At 32.3% G+C, this 21,736-nt stretch overlaps 1 protein-coding gene across 7 annotated transcripts; it reads right to left on the bottom strand.

The window, feature by feature from the left end:
* Window positions 1-501: 501 nt before the first annotated feature.
* Myo61f (Myosin 61F) lies at window positions 502-20,573 on the bottom strand. Of its 7 annotated transcripts, none has more exons than XM_070312816.1 (21): window positions 10,484-10,658; window positions 9,282-9,300; window positions 8,112-8,328; window positions 7,642-7,757; window positions 7,401-7,471; window positions 6,988-7,196; window positions 6,518-6,700; window positions 6,117-6,323; window positions 5,574-5,836; window positions 5,015-5,184; window positions 4,772-4,926; window positions 4,368-4,496; window positions 4,003-4,156; window positions 3,525-3,756; window positions 3,090-3,320; window positions 2,738-2,897; window positions 2,330-2,575; window positions 2,004-2,219; window positions 1,603-1,703; window positions 1,337-1,439; window positions 502-1,247 (listed from the first exon to the last, which is right to left on the bottom strand). In XM_070312816.1, the coding sequence occupies exons 2-21, from the start codon at window positions 9,284-9,286 to the stop codon at window positions 1,233-1,235; spliced, it is 3,183 nt and encodes a 1,060-aa protein (XP_070168917.1). In that variant the 5' UTR covers window positions 9,287-9,300; window positions 10,484-10,658; the 3' UTR covers window positions 502-1,232. The 7 variants fall into 7 exon arrangements, with proteins under 7 accessions (XP_070168917.1, XP_070168916.1, XP_070168914.1 ...); XM_070312815.1 differs by having other exon boundaries at window positions 10,424-10,658; XM_070312813.1 differs by having other exon boundaries at window positions 9,282-9,454; window positions 10,424-10,658.
* Between the last annotated feature and the right edge of the window lie 1,163 nt (window positions 20,574-21,736).

Here is a 21,736-nt window from a genome sequence, read left to right on the forward strand (position 1 = left end):
ATATTAACTTCTAATTAGAATTAAATATTTTTTTATATTTGTTATTATATATTGCTAATAATTATTTATATATAAATTATAATACATGTGTATAATTCATTTATATATAATTTTGTGTATAATGATACAGATATATTGTGTATATATGTTATAGATTTATATTTATATTTCTTTTTTACTTTTATGCATAATAATATAATATATTGATATCTATATTTATAAAGGTTGTTTCTCTACTTATGATTTCGTTATGCTTTTTTTACAGCTTGATTGCACTTGAATCTGTACGTAATACAGTAATAAATTGCCACATAAAATGCCACAGGGAAAGCTCAAAATTAAAACAAAATTACCAGCATCGGTAAAGACAAAGGCCAATAAAGTTAAGAAAGCCATCCAAAAACGTGGAAGTAAGTAATAATGAAAGGAAAACTTTTAGAGTTGATTTACAAACATCATATCATCGCTAATACTGAAATTAATATAATAATATACTATGATGTTTCTGATTTTTTTAAAGATGCTCCTGTACAGCCAAAGAAAACAAAGTTGCAGGAGGCGCAAAAGTTAAAAAAAATGATTTCGAAAGCAGTAAACACTACTATAGAAGATGAATTGCGAGAGAGAGCCATGGAGGGAAGGAAAACCCTTGCGAAGAAAGATGCTACCAACTCACAGAAAAAATGATATATTGATTACGTATGTATTAATATATTAGTATTAATATAATAGTAAAATAGTGTTATACATTTTATACAAATTATTTAAATTATTGAAAAACAAAAGAAAAGAGCAAAAATTTTTTTCTATTATTTATTACGTATTAGGCTGTATTAGCTTATATTTAAATAATGCTTATAAATTATTGACAAATAAACTCAACAATTAAACCGGATATTTTTCTTATCAGAATAAATATTAATCAATAATAATTATCTGATTTACAAGGAAATATTATACAGGACGCTCTATAGCACCGTGCCCTTTGTACTTTTGAAATAATTTTAACATAATTTATATCAGAACAAAAATAACTTCATATTGTCATTTTATCATCTTTTCACAACAAAGTACACGAAGGTTAATGTAATAGTTGTAAATTAAAGTATTATATATTAGTATTCCTCCTAAAATACTTTGTCACATACTCTAAATCACAATGTATTAAGGCCACTGCAGGCATCATAGCACTTGATTTTTCTGGTTCTCGAAAAACTTCTTTCAAGGTATTTTTACGGAGAAGCGACCTGAAATTTAAAGATTTATGTAACAAATCCCAAAACAGAGAGAAATGCTAAAATGAAAGAATTAGAAGTACTCAGATTTGAATATTTACCACTAATAAGTGTCCACTTTGTCGATTCTTACTGATTGCCGGAGTGGTACCAGTTCTAACTTCAATAACTCCTTCTTTACCACTGACTAGTTTGTGGGATACGCTATGATTTGATATTGTAAATTTAGTACAAATAGAATAAATCAAAGCAATTAATTAAATTAAATTTTCAATAGCCCAAATGTCTATATTAGTTTCAACTCTCAATTATTTGAACTTTGTTTAGAATATAAATAAATATAAAGTAATAAATATAAAATACTTACGATTCGGTATTGACGATTTTTAGAATATTTGAATTAGTAGTAATCCAAATCGCTTTTGTTAAAGCTTCTATTATATGCGGAACTTCCAAAATCAAGTCGCCCTATATAAAGTAGAAATGTATAAAAATATCATATATAATTTATTTTCTTATATTTATTGATTTTAAAAATCATTTACTCTAATCTAAAATTATATTGTTCTTGTAGTTTAATTCGCTCTAATTATAATTATTAAACACTAAATTCTTTACTCTCAAAAAATTTCGTATCATATTATAGATGAACTTATGACATGACATATATTTACTTGTACAATAAACTTTTTTATTTTATTATTAATTTGGAATTTCTATGTGTTAATTTAAAATATTAAGATTTAGTAAAATTCCAAGGACAAAAACCTTATCCTTTTTCAATTCGGGCGGTATCCTAACAATAAGTAAATTATCGGATTCCCCGGTGACGACTAGTTCCTCAATAGCTTTGTAAGGCAGACGATGCTTAAGCTTGAAGGTCTTAAGTGTATCAAGGATGTACACTGCGTTCTCCGTTAAAATGAGCACTCTCTCGCGCGGTTTATAACCGTGCCGATCGTATTTAATGACGGGAGTTGCGTACTGAAAAGTGGCGATTTCAATTTAAGCTTTCAATTTCTTGGGTCAGTTTCAAATGTTTGAAATAAAGTATACGTAAATATTATAAAACTTATTTACAGAATTATTTTTACCTTTATGCTTTCTCCGGAAGGTAAAATATTATTGATAAAGCTCTGTCGTAACGCTTTATGTTCCGTACCAAGACGATCGGTTAGGAATCTCGGACCTAAACTCTTTGCGTAGGATTTCTTTTTACCCTTGAAGAGAGACTCCGCGAGAATCTTCAATTTGAAATGTTCTTTATCCTCTTTGCTCAACGCCATCCGGTAACAATGCGCTTTCCATCGCTTATACATTATGCGCAAATGCTCTGACGCCTGCCATATCACGTATATATATTATGTTGCATAAAGAGCAAAAAAAGAAAATACAAAAGATAAATTATCTTACAACATATACATGTTGCATTAATTTTTATTACATAATTGTAAAAGTAGTTTGTGTTTTATTTTGCAGAGAATTTTTATTTAAGATCGTACCTCTCGGCATGAATACGGGCTTGACGGCCAATAATTATTTAAGATGCCTTGTGGTAGTGTTTTGGAGAGTCTAATGAGCCATTGCGATTTCGCCAATTCGATAAATGCCATATTAATCGCGGTAGGCGGTCCATCCCGAGTGATGAAGCCTTCAATAAATCTGAAGCAAATTTAATTTTTTTGACATAACAAATATATATAATAAAAATTTATGTATATATAAATTTTAAAACACGAAAATATAGAATGTGTAAGATATGTAAAACATATATAAAATATATTAAATGCAAAATATAAATAAATCGTATTCTCCACCGTATTCGATAAAAGGAAAAGAATGAATGAGAAATACCTGCGAATAGTAATAACCGCTTGTCGTCGTTTTTTCGCTTCGCGTTTCGCGAGCCATTTGCGAATGTATTTCTGGAAAATAATCGCCGCTTCTCGCATCTTCAAGTATTTTCTTCTCGCTAATATGCACTTCCATTTGCTCTGAATAATAGTGGCTATTTTGTGTTTTTTTATTTGGAACGCGTCCTCCGTGTTAAATAATGTTTTAGGAAATCGAATAAATAATTTCGTGCTGAAACATAATTGAAAATTACAGGCTTGAATATATTTATTATTATTGATTTATCAAAATTATTTCCATAATTTCCATATTCGATTATTCTGCCAGCAGAAAATTTTATGTATGTGTATTTAAATTATATATTATAATAAATATTCTAAATCTCTAATTCTAATATCTAATCTAAAATATACTTTTAGTATAACACAGCCTTACTTGCCCATCCTATATTCATCACGCTCATAACCGAGAGCACATACAAGGACTTGCACGCCGTCCTTGGCAGAGCCGTGGTAATTCGGCCAAGTTTCCGAACAGAGGCACTTGTAACGTTGCAAAAATTGCTCGTACGGTCTTCGATATGCGAAACCGGCACGCCTCACTCGCAAATTTTCCATCAGTCCCAAGTATTTCACTTGATGCAGCACAATTTTTTCATTGAATTGATCTAAAGAAGCGCAAGTTCGATGAATTTCGGATAATAATATTCAGTTTTCGATCTTTTTATGGTTTCGCTCGTGTTACTTCCCTTTATTCTCTTTCTTTTTATATTTATGTCGAGTACGAAAATTAAAGATAATTTATTTTTATATATTTATTGTATATCTTAAGTTATATATTCTATTATCAATTAAAAAAGAAATTACATATTTCATAGGAAACTACTATTTCATTTTACATTAGTTTTACTTACTGGGCAGTTTAAAATCGTTGGGTTTAATGCAACGAATGTAAGATGGTTCTTTGCCCATAAGGATCTCAACCAGATTATTCAAGCTGTTTTTAAATTGAGTTATGGCAGTCTCTGGACGTTTCTTACTAGTTAAATCTTTCACGTCAAATACAGTCTGTAAACAATAAAAAAATTGCACACTAGCCAAAAATGTCGAAAACACTCCGGACTAAAGAAAACATTTCCACAAAGAAGATAAAAATTATTTCTACAAATAATTTTTTGATTTTAAAAATGGGCGACTTAGAAAAATGGTAACTTTTAGAAATGCTTTCTTTTATAGATTTTAGTTTAGAAAGTTTTTCCCATGAATGTCAAACTCCTACCTTTGTGATAGAATTCGTCGTATGCGACATAACTTCACGTAAGTCTCGGAACAGTAGATCATTATTTTTCTCAAGAAATCCACGTACGTTATACGTTACGTCACCGGCATAATGCACCAATCTGAATTCCTGAAATATCAGATTTATTTTCAATTTTACACAAGTCCCGCAAAATAATTATCATTAATATCTGATAAAATAAATATTATAAAAAATTAAAATAAATAACAGAAATTTAAATAATTGAGAATAAATAAAATAAATAAACTGAAATAAAATTTGATAATTGAAATCTTTGGATAGAGATAATATACTTGTCTCTTCAATGTACTTTAAAATATTATTATTCAATCTTTAATAATTATAAAGTTTATAAATAATTAGTAAAGAATTTCTCTGCTTACGTCTCGGCCCATAATTTTCTGCGTTTGTATATCCGCCTTCTGGTGACTGATATAGTGAGGATGATTGTTTAAATTTACATTTAATTTCTCCAAAAAACTCATATCCGTCGGTTCTCCAGGTCGCAGACATTCCTCATCCATTAAAGATATTATTCCTGCAACGGCAACGATTAATTAATTGTAGCGTGTAATCACGGATATGATTGACCGAACTTTATATGCAAACTTTTATAAAGATTCAACCTTTATATTTCTCCTCGATTAAATCGCAGATGATTTTATTGTTGAAATATTCTATGTTCTCCCAAGCTATACCTTCGCGCAAATACTCCTCTTGTTCTGACTTTAGTGTTAACTGGATGAATAACTGTTGTAATTTTTCGTTGCAGAAATTAATGCAGAACTGTTCGAAACTGAAATAATAAAATAGTAAGTTACCATTAATTAAAAACAGAAGACATAGCATACTTGTAATTGAAAATATCATATTTAGGATAATTAACTTTTATTATAAAAAATTCTATTTCCCTCAAATAAATATCATATAATTTAATACAGAATATAAAAAAAGATATTAAAAAAATTTTATATATAAAAATATAAAAAATAATATAAAATATAACGTATATAAGGTATATAAATATAAAATGTATAAAAATATTAATAAAGACATTAAAAATGTATCAAAATAAAATTTAAAAATTTAGAAATTACTTTTCTTTGAGATTATTATTTATGACACAATATTTTCAAACGTAAAATCTTTAATCGTATATATATATATACCGTTCGACAGTTTTACCTGTTCTTCTGGAAAATTTCGAAACCGTAAATATCCAAAATACCCATAACCATTTTACGCTGTGGATCAGTCTGGGGCTGCAGCGATTTGTTCAGTCTAGTCACGAGCCAGGTGAATAATCTGTCGTACACGGCCTTCGCTAGCGCGTCTCTTGCATAAATGGCTAATTCCCTATTCAAGGGTGAAACCACTACGTCACCGTGTGCGTTTATGGTACGATGAGTGAACGCCTTTGCCAGCACGTTCACGTCACATCCTAACAACTATTCAATCGACTCATTAATCGTTTGCATAATTATTTATGTTGAAGGATAAATCGAGAGATGATATCGTGACATCAACTGTACAAATAGTGATGTCAGAACAATTGTACATAAAAATGATGTTGAAATAGATAACTAAGAATATAAATAATTGTGTAATTACATAATATATATACACAATTTTTTAATATTCTATTAAATTTCTACTAATATATATATTGATCTCGCGAGTAAATAAACTATTGTAACGAAAATTAAAATACATTTCAAAAATGATTACCGTAGCAATGGCATCAACGGACGCAGGTTTTAAAATCGTCGCCACGCCGTCCTCCTCTGTGAAACCCACGTTACCCATATGCAACACCGATGCAACTATAGCAAATAGATCATCTTGCTCTTTCTGAGACATTTCCATGGTCTTCATCGCCCGGACGACCTCTTTGTATTGATTCGCATCGTCGATGGTATCTACCGTACCTTTTGTCTAAAATCGATTTATAAGAAAAAAATAAAAAAAATGTAAAAAGATATCAAAAGCAAAGATATATCAACTTAAAATCTAAAATCTAAAATATATAAAATGTCAAATACTACATGTGAAATATATATATGTATATAGAAAATATAGAGAAATATATACAATAGAATATATAAAGAATGAAAATCGAATGCGCTTACACCATTGCTCAGATAGAAGAAAGTGTCAAGGTTTTTTTTCAAGAACAGTTTTCTTAACGTATCGTCGTCCGCGCCTGTCAAAAGCTGGTAAAAGATGTGAAAATTGCGCTCGCCCACAGATTGATGGATCACGCGAGACTTCTCCAATAAATAATTTAGAATATTTCCACCAATTGGGTCTCCCTAAAAATATGTAAACATATTTATAATCCAGCAACGCTAAATATTTAGCAGATCGAGGTACTTCTGCAAAAACAGATGAATATAAAAAAACGTTAATAATTATTTTAATATAAATTATATTAAATTTTTTAATGTCATTTTTTCCTATTCATAATGATGAATTTTTCAAGACAAAAAAATTATGAATTTATTTTTCGCTTTTGCGAGTAAAAAATTGTCTTCAATTTCTTTAGATTCCACTTCGTTATTTTAGGAGGAACTTGTGCATTATTAGATAGAAATTTTACCTGGAAATTGAACTGAATATCCATATATTTGCCGAAACGGGATGAATTGTCATTGCGATTGGTCTTCGCATTGCCGAAAGCCTCTAACACGGGATTGCTGCCGATCAGTTTATCGTTTACTTCTTCCACCTGCTTTTTATGCCCCGTAGCAGCTGCGATAAACTGCAAGACTTTCTTGGACGCCTCCGTCTTTCCAGATCCCGATTCGCCTTATTATTAGACGTAAAAAAAAGATACAAAAACATGAAGAAAAAACTTGATGATAAAAAAAGTAGGAAAAGAAATTCGAACGATTAATATAAAATTATTATAATAAAAAGATTCGGAACAAGATATAATTAACTAAAATGTAACTATGGTTTTCTAGTTGTTTAATAATAATTAATATGAATTAAATTAAATAGTGTATCTACCTGAAATTAAGATGCATTGATCGCAGTTCTCCTTTGCCAGGGACTGATAAGCGGTATCCGCAAGGGCAAAACTGCGAAAAAGAATTCTCATAATAAATGCGATTTAGGAAAATGCCAACTTTATACAAAACAATAATTTTTACATATACAGGGTGTCCCGGATCTTCCTCTTGTCTACAAATTTTATTTCGCCGAGAGTTTTAAGAAATTTATTCTGAACATATATAAAAAAGATGCTTACATATGAGGAGGCGCCTCAAAAAAGTTTCTTCTGTGATAATACTGAATGGTTTCCGGAGTGTAAATGGGCAGTTTCTTGTATGGATTCACCGATACCAATACTTGACCGATGTACGTCTGTGGTGGCAAAAGAAAACGATTTTTTTTTTTTAATTTCTGTTTCATTATATATTATTTTTTTATACTCAATTTTATACGAAACAATCCGCTATCAGTGATATAATTCAGAAAGTATCGATTGTACGCGGAAAAATAAAAATAAAAAAAAACGTAGGATAAGATTTTTTTATGCACAAAACATGTTCTCAAAATTTACCCTTTAATAATAAGCAAAGTAGCGTGAGATTATAAATAAAATCAAAGTTTCAAAAAAAAATTAAACGAAGATACCATAAGCTAAATATGATATAATTAAAAAAATTTTTTTTACACAAATTTCTCTATAAGGGATTAAGTATACTTTCGACTCACGTAAATGAGATCTTCTTTAAATCGCTTGCGCAGATTGTCGATGAACGCGGACTCGCTGCGGAAATCCTCTAGCAGGACGAAGTCCTGAACGCCGACTCGATCGCGCTCGTGTAATCCGCGCTCCATATTTTCGGGCAATTTCCGGCCGCTTTTGAAAACTTCCGGTTTCGGAGGGTCCGGCTTACTCAAGCCACCCCCAGTATCGATTGTGTTTACGCTGCAGATATATTAGTCAGGATCAAAATTTGTTGCTGTCGGTATACGCAATGCGTCCATTTATTTATTAATCGATATTTTGTTATCTCACCATTTATAATAACCTCATTTCTTAACGATACAATTACTTGCGTAAATTACAAGTAAATGAGAGAAAAGATAGCAAAGAAAAAAAAAAGATAAAAATGTTTTTTTTCTTTTTTTTTTTATCATATTCATAAATAAAAGGTTTTTTAAATGCTAAAGATATAGGTTGCGTTGTGAATTGATCTTTTCAACTGAACGTCAATTTTTAAAATTTATCCAGATTAATTTATTCATTAAATAAATAACACAATAACACAAATGTTCGATTTTTATATATCATTTTTTACAGACCTCAAATCGGGAAATCAAAAAAGGAAGAATTTTTATTAATATTAATTTTTTTAGCGCCGGTAGAATTAACTTTTTGTTTCAATTACTTTGCAGTAACATTGAACATTTATTTAACAGATAGCGTTAAACAAAGCTGGTTCTATTTGGCCTCGCGGCCTCGCAAATGATAAAGAGTCAGAGATTAGATATTGAAGCGGCTCGTAACATTTAAAGTTGGTAGACAACAAAGGCGAATGACGATGGATCGACAAATATTTCTATGCATTAAATAAATGACAAGGAACAAGAGAGAAAGTCGGAGGAAAGTAAAAATACCGCATAATCGAGGGAAAGTAAAAACACCGCACATAGTCCACATAGCTTAGGATAAAATGTATTATTACCGGTATAGCCGGCGGCGAAATGTCATAAAACTTCGAAGTTACTATATATGGGTTTCGACGAGTTATAATTAAATCTGACATTTCAAACTGTTGACAGGTTCGTTCGACAAAATTCACCCCCGTAACGAAAGAACTTTGATCGGATCCGGTTTGTAAATTATTGCGGAGAACTTTCGAGAAAAAAAATACTTACCCCATATTTTTCCGCGATTCTGCGAACAGAACCAATCAGATATCCAAATGGAAAAAGATAAACGAGAGAATTCGATTTGATTATCGTGCTCGTTTCGACATTATCAAACGCGAGCGCGAGTCCGACTCTGGTCTAGTCTTTTCGCTACCTTTAGTTAGGATAAACGCGAATTGCTAGATAAGATAAAAAAAAAAAAAATTCGCCGATTCGCACTGTGACGTTTGATATTGCAAATTCAAGCGACAGATATTGGCTAAGATCGTAAAAATTCCGTTTGGAAAAATCAGCGAGCGAAATGATTTATTGATTAATCGATCGGACAATTTTTGTCGAAAAGACACACAGCTTAAATAGAAATTGAAGATATTAATTCCCGATAAAATCGCGCACTAAAATACCTTGATATATTTCTTAAGTGTTACGTTATTCCTCGAAGAATTATTGTATATAGCAATAACTGTAATTATCTGAGTGATAACAGAAGATAATTCGAAAGATACAGCAAGTAAGCTTCTTCAAGGAAGTGCAATTTTTATTTCCCGAGCGAATCACAAGATACAAATCGCCTCATCAATTTATTTAATATCTTATCCGTGGAAAAAATCCATAAGTATATTGTATGTTCTCCAAAAAACAGTGTTATAATATCACGTGCACAAATAAATAAAAAAATATACCTTTAATGAATTCAATTATTTTTTGAAAAAAAAAAAAAAATTGCATAGAGATATTATTGTCAAAATAATAATAATTTTTGAGACTCGTTCGCTCAAGAATTAACAAAGTATAGAATGCAATAGATGCATAATGCAATTATATTATTTTGACAACGAATTTCACAATATAACGAATTTTTCAATAAATCTTCAAACATGAGATTATAACAGAAATTTAACATTCTTATATATATAATAATATTTTTGATAATTTTATATAAAAATAATTAATTTAATATAAAAAAAAACATATATACAAAGAATTATATTAAATTATTAATAATAATTATTATTAATAAATCCTGTATCTCGCAATAAATACATCCACTCGTTCCTTTCGATTTCAAATCGAACGCGATTATTTTTTTTATAACGACGAATCTTTTCGCGTAATATATGTGAAACACTTGGAAGATCACGAGTCACCAGGTAGAAAGCAATATCCATCGTCGTATCCGACGATACTTATTGTTAATGAAAACGCACGAAAAAATGGTATTCCTTCAATATTTATTTCGTTGCTGCGGCGAAAAAAAAATCACGCGTCCACCGTGTCGTGACTCGAAGATTCGCTTTGACACAATGCCAAATACCGTGGAAGAACCGGAGAAGTCATCGCGGGAATCACCTGCGACAACTACTCAAGAATGACCCGATAATGACCACTGCCTTCCATCGTCCATTCCCACTCCCATCATCCTCTAGTTATCCGCACGAGTGATAGCGAAACGAAACGGCAGCTTAACAGCGACATTCTTTAAACGCTTCTTTAAATCTTTCGATATACAAACGCGTATTAAAAGATTTCCAAAAATATATATTTATATATTATCGTGATTTTTTATTTTCCATTTAATTCGCGTATGTTTGCGTCTACGAAAATATATGTTAATTTAACTATACGATATATTAATATAATTTTCTAATTCCGCGCAAATTACACAATACATCATACAATATATTTATCCTACACATATTTCAATTGAAAAAAAGATTACTTATATAATCAATTTTTTAAAATTATTTAAATATATTTATATTTTACTTTAAAATTTATGTATGTAAAAAAAATTCAAAACTTGTAAAAAAATTTTCATTTCTCAATCATTATTTTAGAATTGAATAAATTTATTTGCGTTATTATAAATTAACTCCGCAATTGCAAAATTATTAATAATTTAATATAATTTTTTGCATATATGTTTTTTATTATTAAATTAATTATTTTTATATAAAATTATCAAAAACATTATTATATCTAGAATATCAATTCTCTGTTGTAATCAATAATTTGATCGCGAATTAATGAAAATTTTCTCAATATCTTAGGATTCTAACAATTACATGAAAATTAAGAATGCAGGGAAAAGATTGATGTCAGATAACATGTGATAAATGCTGAAATGCAATTTCAAATTAATCGGTACAAGATCAATTCTAATCAATAACAGAGAAAGAGAGAGAGAGGGAGGGGAAAGGCGGGGGGAGGTTCGACAATAAAATTCCAATATTTAATCTAATCTAATCTCGATTAATTCTTTTTCCAGACGCACACGTAACACACAGTTCTTGCAAAGATTGATAAAAATATTTGTAGCCTTTTCATCATTCAAACCGTCATTGTATAAGGTTTGTCCGATCGTGTAACATTCTTCGCGTACGATTGTGTTATCGCGGATTTATGGCGCATTGCTGCATTAAACACCGTATCAATCTTTCAACTGAGAGTCGATCAATTTTCAAAACGCAACACGTGAATATCCGAAATATCATATCGATTAATCCTATTTCGCATATATATATATATATAAATTCACTTACATGTAATTAATATAAATAATTTATATAATAAAATTATATACATATGATACATATGGGTTTCAGGCAAAACATATTGAGGGAGGAGGTCAAAGAAATAGAAAAAGAGAAGGAGAGAAGCAGATGTGTTGCATTATTAATGATCTTTCCGGGGTTACAAGATCGATAATTAAGCTATGTTTACGTATCTTCGCGTTTTTCTTTTTTGATAAGAGCGAAAAATCGATCCGACTCATTGACACTCGGTCGTGAACCTCCACACACACACACACAGTTCAATGAGTAATTTCTCTCATCTTAGCGAATGCCTTAATGAAGGTAAACATGTGTGTGCACGGCTCGCAATATATTATATTATATTATATTATATTATCGCGGCCAACCACAATCGTCCTTCGTTCTGGTCGTGTACAGTGTCATCGTTATGACGCGGAGGGAATTATATCAATCGCTTGGCATACAAAGAGGCCCATTGTCGATCGTTCGTCGGCTGTCAAAAAATGTTGCCTTCGTAAGCCAGCGAATGTAAACGCTTGCGCTGCGTCCACGGTTCGATTTTAATAATTTCTCGCCTACATATGATGAGTCACACGAAACAGAGCACTTAAGCTAGAAAAATGTACGTAAAAGAGAGCAGTCTAGATAAGGATGTCATGTTTATACGTGACTTGCGCTGCAATTTTTCGATCTCTTGTATGCATAAAGATATATATATATTTATATATAAGGTGCCCGTAAAAAGTCGGACGTTTCTTGACGATGACAGATCGTTTGGCCAATATTTTCGAAGCCGATTTTTTTCTTTCTCAGCAAGAAAACATCGAAGTTCTCCGGTCGACCTGCTACGTAAATTGCCGATTAGCGTGAGTTAACGCGATGTTTTTTTATTTGGATAACCTGGTAGAATCGATCGTATGCGTGTGCACATTCGCGCGAAACGGAAAGTCGTCCCGCTGCATTTTTCTGCACCCGCTCTCCGTTGAATCGGGGACACTGACGTAACGCGTGATGAGTCAAGGGGGAAAAAAGGGAGGTCTTGCGGAGAGTAAAAAATTGTGAGACGTTTTAACGGGAGGTCGTCACGTGACGTCGTCGTTCTAAGAATACGCACGAAGGATGCAGCAAGGATACGTCGTCGTATATATAAAAAAAATCGCATCGAGAATGCTGAGAGAATCTTTCTGAAGAAATCTTTAAGAAATTAACGATACGAATTAACAGTCTTATTAAGATCGTGAAATTTTTGAGTTCTTTTTTCTATCCCTTGTTAGAGAACTCAGAATTCTACCATTTGGTTTGCCCGGTCTGATTTGTACGAATTTTGAAGACTTCTCGACACGCTATTACTATCTAAAAGTAATTGTAATTGAATAATCTTTTTATTTCCATCGTCTTGTAATATATACATTCGTCTAGCGTTGAGGACAAAACAACCTATTTCCGGAAGCCGGTTAGCCTTTTATCGACTCTCTCGTTCGCCGAGAGGAAAGACGGGTTTTCACTGCGAGTAACGCTCGTGGAATTCTTGTTTCCGGCGAATTTTACGGCTCGCCAACTGAATAACGAATGAGCGCACGTCCGTAACGTTACGATGAGCGATGGCCTAATATTTCGTCTCAGAAGTCGTGAAATAAGAAGCGTGAAATTTAGAAAAGAAATATGAAAATTCTAATTGAATATTAATCGCATTTTTGATCCGTCAATTAAATAATTTCGAATCAATTGAATAAATAATTCGAAACAATTTAAAATAATATAAAATAATTCTTTTAAACGATTCAAAATAATTTAAAACAATTTCTTTTTAAATAATTTTTTTTTAAACAATTTAAAAAAATTCAGCCAGCTCTAAATTCTGAATCTTTTTTACTTTCGACGCTCTATACGAGACGCTAGACATAACGCGACACGTCGCGTGATGTGTTTTCGATCGTCGATGGTTGGACACGTCCGGGACACGTCCCGCTATCGCACGAAGCCCGCATAGTAAAAGCGCATGCTTATCTTATGATAATGAAAGGAGGCGCACAGAGGTGACATTTCCTGCCTGCCCTTCTTGTATACCGAGATACCGTTGCAAGTTTTACGCCGAGGAAATTTCGCAGGTTGCTTACAATTAGATTTATCGGGTCCATGGCGCAAACTATTTTCAGCGTGAGCCAGCTCTTCGCGCTAAGGATTCGAAGAGCTTTTTGTCATTAAGAATCATCTCCTCAACGGTTGTATTACGATTTTTACTGAGAGAATATAAAACACCTAATATATATTATATTATAGATATATACTCTTTTTAATTATATTTAATATCAAACAATTCTAAAATAATTTTTTACTTAAGAGAATATAAAGCAATTGATATATAGGAAACAGCATATATATGTATAAGCCATTTTCTTTTTCGGTTATGTATTCAATATATTCTTTTATAATATAAGAAAAATATTTGAAAATAATAGTAAAAAAATAATATTTCGATATTAGAAAATATTGTCGTTTTGTCATTTATTAGATCAATTTTTTAATTACAAATAATTTCTGTATTATATATTGCCATTTTTAGAAGAAAAATTTAATTTTATTCTAATATTATTATTATCATAGATATCAAATATTATGTTCACTTAAGATGAAAACGTTAGATAAACGAGGAGTTGGAGAGATTAACAAATATATTCTTAGAAAGTAACACTCTCCTTATTGACAATCCACGATGCATTAAAGAAAGTCAAACACTTAATTTTCAAATATTTTACATTTCGTAAACTTTTTCCCCATTTTTAATATATTGTATCATAATCTTTTTCCAATTATTCTTGCATGAAATGCAATTTTTCGTTTATAAACTCGCGGTACACACACGCATAAATCCATAAAATTGATAATAAGCATATTAAGATTAAATAAACTATACGTTGATAAAAAAATAAAAATATCATCGCTATTATTGACAACAGCCCTCCGGTTATTATTCTTATTGATGATTAATAAATTAAATTGCGAAGGCGTGGAGATCTTACGTATTCCTCACCGAATCTTTCTCGGGAAACCGGTTCGGATTCGGACCGACCTTGAGTCTCGGTCATCCTCTCGGGCTTGAAGTTCAGGGCATTCAAGGTGTTTGTTCGCGGTAACGAATGATGGCTTTAATAAGCTCCGTTCGCGGTTCAGACGTCTCTCTCTTTTTCGAGAGAGAGAGAGAGAGAGAGAGAGAGAGAGAGAGAGAAGGGAAGAGAAAGAGAAAGATGGGATGTACATACATCGCGTATAATAATAAACCGGCTGGGAGCGAAGGTGGAAGGCGAGAGGACAATGAAAAGAAAACGAGCAAAGAGCGAACGGGTGGAAAGACCCGCGAGTCGATTTAACGGCGAACCTTAAGTAAGCGCCGATTCTATTTTGAGTAGTTGCCCGATTCCCCCTTTGAACCAAGCGCGAGTTAAGCCGCTCGTGTAAAAGTAGCGTCATCCGGAACGGAGTTGGCAGAGGACATCGCTCTCGAATAGATTTTTTATCCAAATTCCTCGTTCTCTCGAATACAATCCGATTCCGTTTTTCGCGCGGCGAACACACATTATTTGTATAATATTATATACTTCATCATTCATTATATTCATTCATTATTTTATTTCTCACTCGCATCGATCGTCGCTTGACAAATGGATCCGTCAGCTTGATCGTTTATAAATATAAAAATATTTTGATATTAAAAATCTCTAGGATTAAATGTCATAATGCAATGTTGACTTTTCAAAACTGTAATAATTTCATATGTAATATTATATGCTTTGTAATGTTTTTTTTTTTTTTTTTTTTTTTTAAGTCCGATCGTCGAAAGTGAGACACTCTTCGCGAGAACGCGTTCCGTTTCCCGATCAGCGAAGTTGAAAAGTCGTCGTCGGAATCGCTGATGCGATAAATAGTTTTTCGACAAGTCGCTGATCTCACGGTATGTCGTTGTCGTCGCTATCGTCGTCGCAATACGATCCGATATCCGGAAAGAAATTCTATCCGAGACGCCTACGTTAGTGCGTGAAACGACGTTTAATTATCAGGATGAGAAAGGGCGCACCGGGGTGATCCCGAAGCGACAGGTGGACTATATATACCCGTTCCGAATTAATCGACTTTTATCTCGCGAGATACAAGACGTACAGGATAACGGGGTTTTTTCGTGCCATTTCTGTCATTACGCAAGCCGTTAATTAACGAACCGTGCCACCGTACCATTCGCGAACCGTGAAATGTCAGGGCGGACAAACGTGATTATTACGTGTGCATAAAGTGTGACAGTGCATTGAAAAATGTCGGGTCAAATAAACGCTCGCTGAGCGAAGGTACACTTGCGAGAAATTGAAAAACTTGTATTCTTAGAAAGTATACCTTACTTAGAATTTGTAACGTGCGTCGAAGAAAGTGAAAAATTTTAAATTTTTACATATTTTATTTCTCCATATAATTTTAACTTTCTCGCTCTCTCTCTCTCTTTTAATATAACTAATAATTTCTATCATATTGTGTAGATGTAACAGTTATAACGAATTTTATTTATTATCAGAATAATAACATGATTTTTTGCTATATTGTTATAAAATCGTTTAATCATAATATATATTATTACAATTTTTATTTTCTTTATATCATTAATTATATTCAAGCCTTTATAGATGCTCCGACATATTTATCGAGAAAGTTTTTAAATATCTTGTTTCTCTCTCTTTCTTTTTTTTAAATATAATTAATAATTTCTAATTTTTGTTATACTTATATTATGTAATTATAACAGTTATGCAATATAATTATAAAATTATTATTTTTTATACATTTATACATTTATTATATTTATTTATATCGTTATATTTGCTATGTGATATCATAAAATTGTGAAACTATAATATTTATTATTACAATTCATATTCTTTTATATCGCATTGATTATTCAATCGTTACAGATGTTCCGACTTATTTAACGAGAAAAAAAAAAACAAAAAACATCAATACAGATTGATATTTGATTTTCTCGATTTGTTTATCGGTTGTCAGCTGTGCCAAATGAATCATGATAATCGTTTAATCAACAATTTCGTGAGTGTTCATTAAAGCGGAGAAATAAACAGAATCGTAAGTTTAGAAGATCGTTCTCTCCTATCATGCGATGAATGAGTTTGATACGCGCTCTCGAGAGAAACCTATATAACTCTCGTTTCTTTCGGCCCCCTCGTGCCCCGATTTTGCGAACGCATCCGCTCCGATTCTCTATTCGGAGCTGTTGCGATCTCATGCCGCTAAATAACGCACTTTCTGGGAAACAAACGCACTACGTGCCCTGCCCACGTTTCTTCTCGGTCTCGGTACAATTACTTGCGTGTCAGTTCTCGCAATGATGTATGCGACGATACGCGATCTCCCTAGCAGTAATATAATAATAGAGAGATAACAAGCCTTTGTGCGCGATCGAAAGCGAAACTATCTCTTGTTCCTTTTCTCCATTCATTTTTATGTACAGTTAACGAGTCGCAAAAAATTATTAATTCTTTTAAATAATGTCTTATTTATAGAAACATAAACAACACTTGACATTATAATATCTTTACTCATATCTTTTTTTTATTTTTATTTATTTTTTATTTTGATAGATTAAAAGATCAGCTACACGTGTTATTTTTAGCGTTATATTATCTATAATTATTTGTAATTATTTGACGATCGTTCTACTCGTTACGATTTATGCTGGTATATGGATTTTGTCATTTCTCACAGAGGGTAAAATTGATTTTCCCCATTCCCCCATAAAAGGTAAAATTTAATCGGATCGATAAACAGATATGTTTAAGCGCTAAATGTCGGATATTAATAAAATATATGTATAAGATAAAAATATAATAAAGAAAGTTAAGTAAAGATGTAAGAGTGACAAAATGCATCGAAACACAATTCTCTTTTCTCATTTAACTCGCTCTCTTCATAGAATTTTATATTTCCATTCACACACACACATACACACATACATACGCACACACGTCTCATATCCCATTCATTATTATTATGCTACATCGGGTTTGAAACTCGTCTAATCGTCACTTTCACGACTTTTGGGAATCAGAATTTCTGTCTTTGTCTTAAAATGAAGGAAGACTTGCTTTCTCTCGCTTCCTCTTCGGGTACTCTTAACAAGTTTCAAGAAATAAATTCAAAGATCCCACGGCGCGTATACTCCCCAACCGATAATGGATCGAATGAACTTTCGCTGTTGTCTTCTGACACTTTCCAGGAATATGAATCAGCTGATATCTATGCGGAGAATCCCATAGAGTAATTATAAAAGATTTTATGAATCCTGAGTTCTGTCTCGACTCGAATAAAATCGAAAAAAAAAAATAAAAAAGAAAATAAAAATCGAATAAAAAAAATGGATAAATACGCGCACGATAATCGCGATATCAATGCGTAATATCGCGGATAGCGCGATACGATAAATTATTTTAAAGATATATATATATCAATTTTTAATAAATTTGATGAATTTTTTTTAGAAACAGATAAATATATTAAGTTATAAAATATTATAGGCTGCTTTCCGATATTCATTATACTAAAGATCGGAACGCAGCCAGTAATTTGCGAACAAAAAAAAAAAAAAAATGTTATTCGTGGCAAGAATAATGCAGTAGAAACGATTGCAAGCATTAAGACGTTATTGATATCACGGTCGACAGTAGTCTATTCGATAAATTCGAGCGAGCATCGAATCGTACTTAAAATGCAGTAGCACGACGATGTAAAAAATCGACCTTGGCGAACCAATGACATTTTCATCAAAGCGGTTAAAAGCCGTTGACCTTCGCTTGAAACAGACAACGATCCCATCGAGCGATTTCTTAATTTTTCTACGATGTATTCTATCGCGTCTTTCAAAAGATATATTTTACAAAATCTATCAGAATATATTCTTGAAGGGTCTCCTCCGATAAATCTACAATTAAGGTTAATATTAAATTTATACATCACAAATTAAATTGTATCGAATTATTAATGTCGTTTGAAATTTTTCGTTAATTAACTATAGTTATAATTAATTAAATATGGTATATAGTATATAATTATATACGTTGTTGCAATTATTACGGGAACGTGTATAGCGATTCTTTTCAAATACACTTAATCGTAAATTAAATTTTCTTTTGCCACGAAATTAAAACAGACAAATTAATTTCAAACGAAAAAACTGTTTATTTTTCTATTTAATTAAAATAATAATCAAAGCTATTTAATTTTTGTATTAAGTTCGACTAAAAATTTAATAAGACCTTCGCTGATAAAATTCTTATTAAATTAAATCGCGCTTTGATTATTATTTTAATTAAATTAAAAATAAATAGCTTTTTGTGTTTAAAATTGATTTGCCTGTTTTAATTTATTGACGAAAAAAAAAAAATGTAATTTATGATTAACTTTATCGTGTTATATAATCTTGCGTGTATTTTAATATGAAAAGAAGGGAAAATTGGCTTATCGCAAAATTATAATACGAATATCTGATTATCCTCGCGAAGCTGATTCCCGCATTTGCTCGTCGAACGTATTGTTGTTACAAGTAATTGAGGTAAAACGCGATCGTGATAAAAAATAAAATCGGGCTCTCACTCAACGCGGACGATCAAAATTGCGTATTGTAGAACAAACGATGTATCACGATGACAATCGGCGACCGAGATGTCAACAGCTTTGGCCAATTTGCTGAAAATGACCTTACACACGAATCCGCGGATCGCAACGACGATGCATCCGCGATGCATTCAAGGTACCGTCCGTATGGCCGCTACACATCTACGACGATCCGTGCGTTCCTTCATAATAAAAGCTCGAGACGCGATCGTGATTTTCTTCTCTCGTGACTCACGCAATGATGTAAATTATAATTTATGCATTTATCGTAGAATCGTACATTTTTTCTATATTCAAACAATCGGAGCAAAATTTCACGTAACACGACTAATAATAAATTAAATTCTCTTCTTATTATCGATAAAAATTACAATCTAATTTTGCACAAAAATCTCTATTCATTTTTAATTTAACTTTGCTAATTAAGATAATATTCAAAATATATTTGAAAAAAGAAATTTGTTCGAGGCACTTCCCCTCAATCCTTGTTTCGCCAAAAAGTGCGATAATAGAATTATCATTGTCTTCCATCAAATCTTTTTTAAATTCCAATGAGAATAATATTCGTATGCAAAAATTAAGAAAATATATTTTTTTATTATATAACAATGAAAAGTAATACGATATAATTTATTATTAATGTAACTTAAATTAATTGTTAATTTAAAATAAAATGCCGTTATAATACGACACTTATCGTATAGATAATAAAATGAAGAAGAGAGAAATAAATTAGGAAAATTTGATATTTGCCTGCGTATATTTGTATCTTTCCCTCGGCCACGATCGCCGTAATAAACCGTAATAAAGTGTGCTCGAATGAAAGTACTCACTTTCGTTCCGCGCTTCGAGTACTCTCGTTCTCGGGTTCAGGAGCGGAGGCTCATGAATCGAGAGGAGCAGCGTGTCCTTTCATCATCGTCGGATCACTATCGGAGAGGAGCATCGTCGAAAATCGCGAATTGTCACAGGCTCCACGCGCGAGTACGTCCACGTAGGATCCGCAGGAAAAACGTCGTCGTCAAAGGATAACGGAGTCTAAGCTCGACGCGATTGTTGTTACGCGTGTGACGTTCCACCGTGCACACGCCACGGTGTAACATACGAAACTGCCGGTTTGAAAGAGCACTCCTCTTCGAGTGGCATATAAGGTGGCGGCGGTAGAGAGAGGAAGGATGGCAGCAGGCACACAGCCGGGACCGAGCGACTTAACGGAGAAGGAGAGAGGAACTCGTTTCCCGATGTGTGCGTACGTATATGGTGACGCACCATACCAGGTTACCCTGCCTGAACTTACGGGGTCCTACGGGGCCGTGGGTTTCGTTGGTCTCTCTCGGAGCGGAGAATTTTGCCGCGTTTAATACAACACAGCCGTTTCTTAGTCTGTCTTTTTCATTTTCTATTAAATTCTTTTATTTATAATTCCTCCAATATTTTCGGAGGATCTTGTACATATCTACATCTTGTCTCATTGTCAGTAAATTTGTTTTCTTAATTATAAGTAAGAAATATAACAAAATACACGTATATATAATAAATCTACAAGCAATTTTTTTTTTTTAAGGAAGACGCATAGATAGACACAGTTCATGGAGATTAAAAAATGTTCATAAAATAAATAATTTTTTGTAAAATATAGATATAAAAGAGAGGAGGGAGGGGGAAGGAGGAGATTCATAAATTATATTATATATGTTATCTCTCTCTTTCAATATTGAATATATTTTCTTTGCGCATTATAGATTTATTTCGTCGAATTTTGATATTTCCTTTACAAAAATAGTATCTTAAAAGATACCTTTTGTATCCCCTCATCGTATATCTATAATAACTGTCAATACTTTTTCGAGAAGAACCCAAATCCAAAATCGATATCTCGCTTTTCTAATATTTAGCTTCTCGTCACAAGCCTTGGCTGCAAATTGCATTGCGCACAGCTATGTATAATATCAACGTCAACATACGCGCTATATGCCAGTTGTAAAGTCGTCATCTAGTATTAATGCAGAAAATGCGCGAAGGAACTATTTCGGGAAGAAGCGATGTCTGGTTTGAATGGAAAGACGGGGGCGCATTTTCTCCCGTCCCTCGCTTATATTACTTTGTGATGAAACCCGCGCGCTATTCCGGAAATTTGACATCGCGAATCTCAAGGACACACCGTCCATCATACTCTCCGCAACATTCGCAATTTCCGGCGAATTTCCGAAATCCCGTTGCTTTCCGCTTTGAATATTCCATGCGCATATTAAACCTCCC

This window comes from Polyergus mexicanus, unplaced genomic scaffold (assembly GCF_030449975.1).
Source record: "Polyergus mexicanus isolate NDT 795.1 unplaced genomic scaffold, iyPolMexi1.0 SCAF_23, whole genome shotgun sequence".
NCBI lineage: Eukaryota > Metazoa > Arthropoda > Insecta > Hymenoptera > Formicidae > Polyergus > Polyergus mexicanus.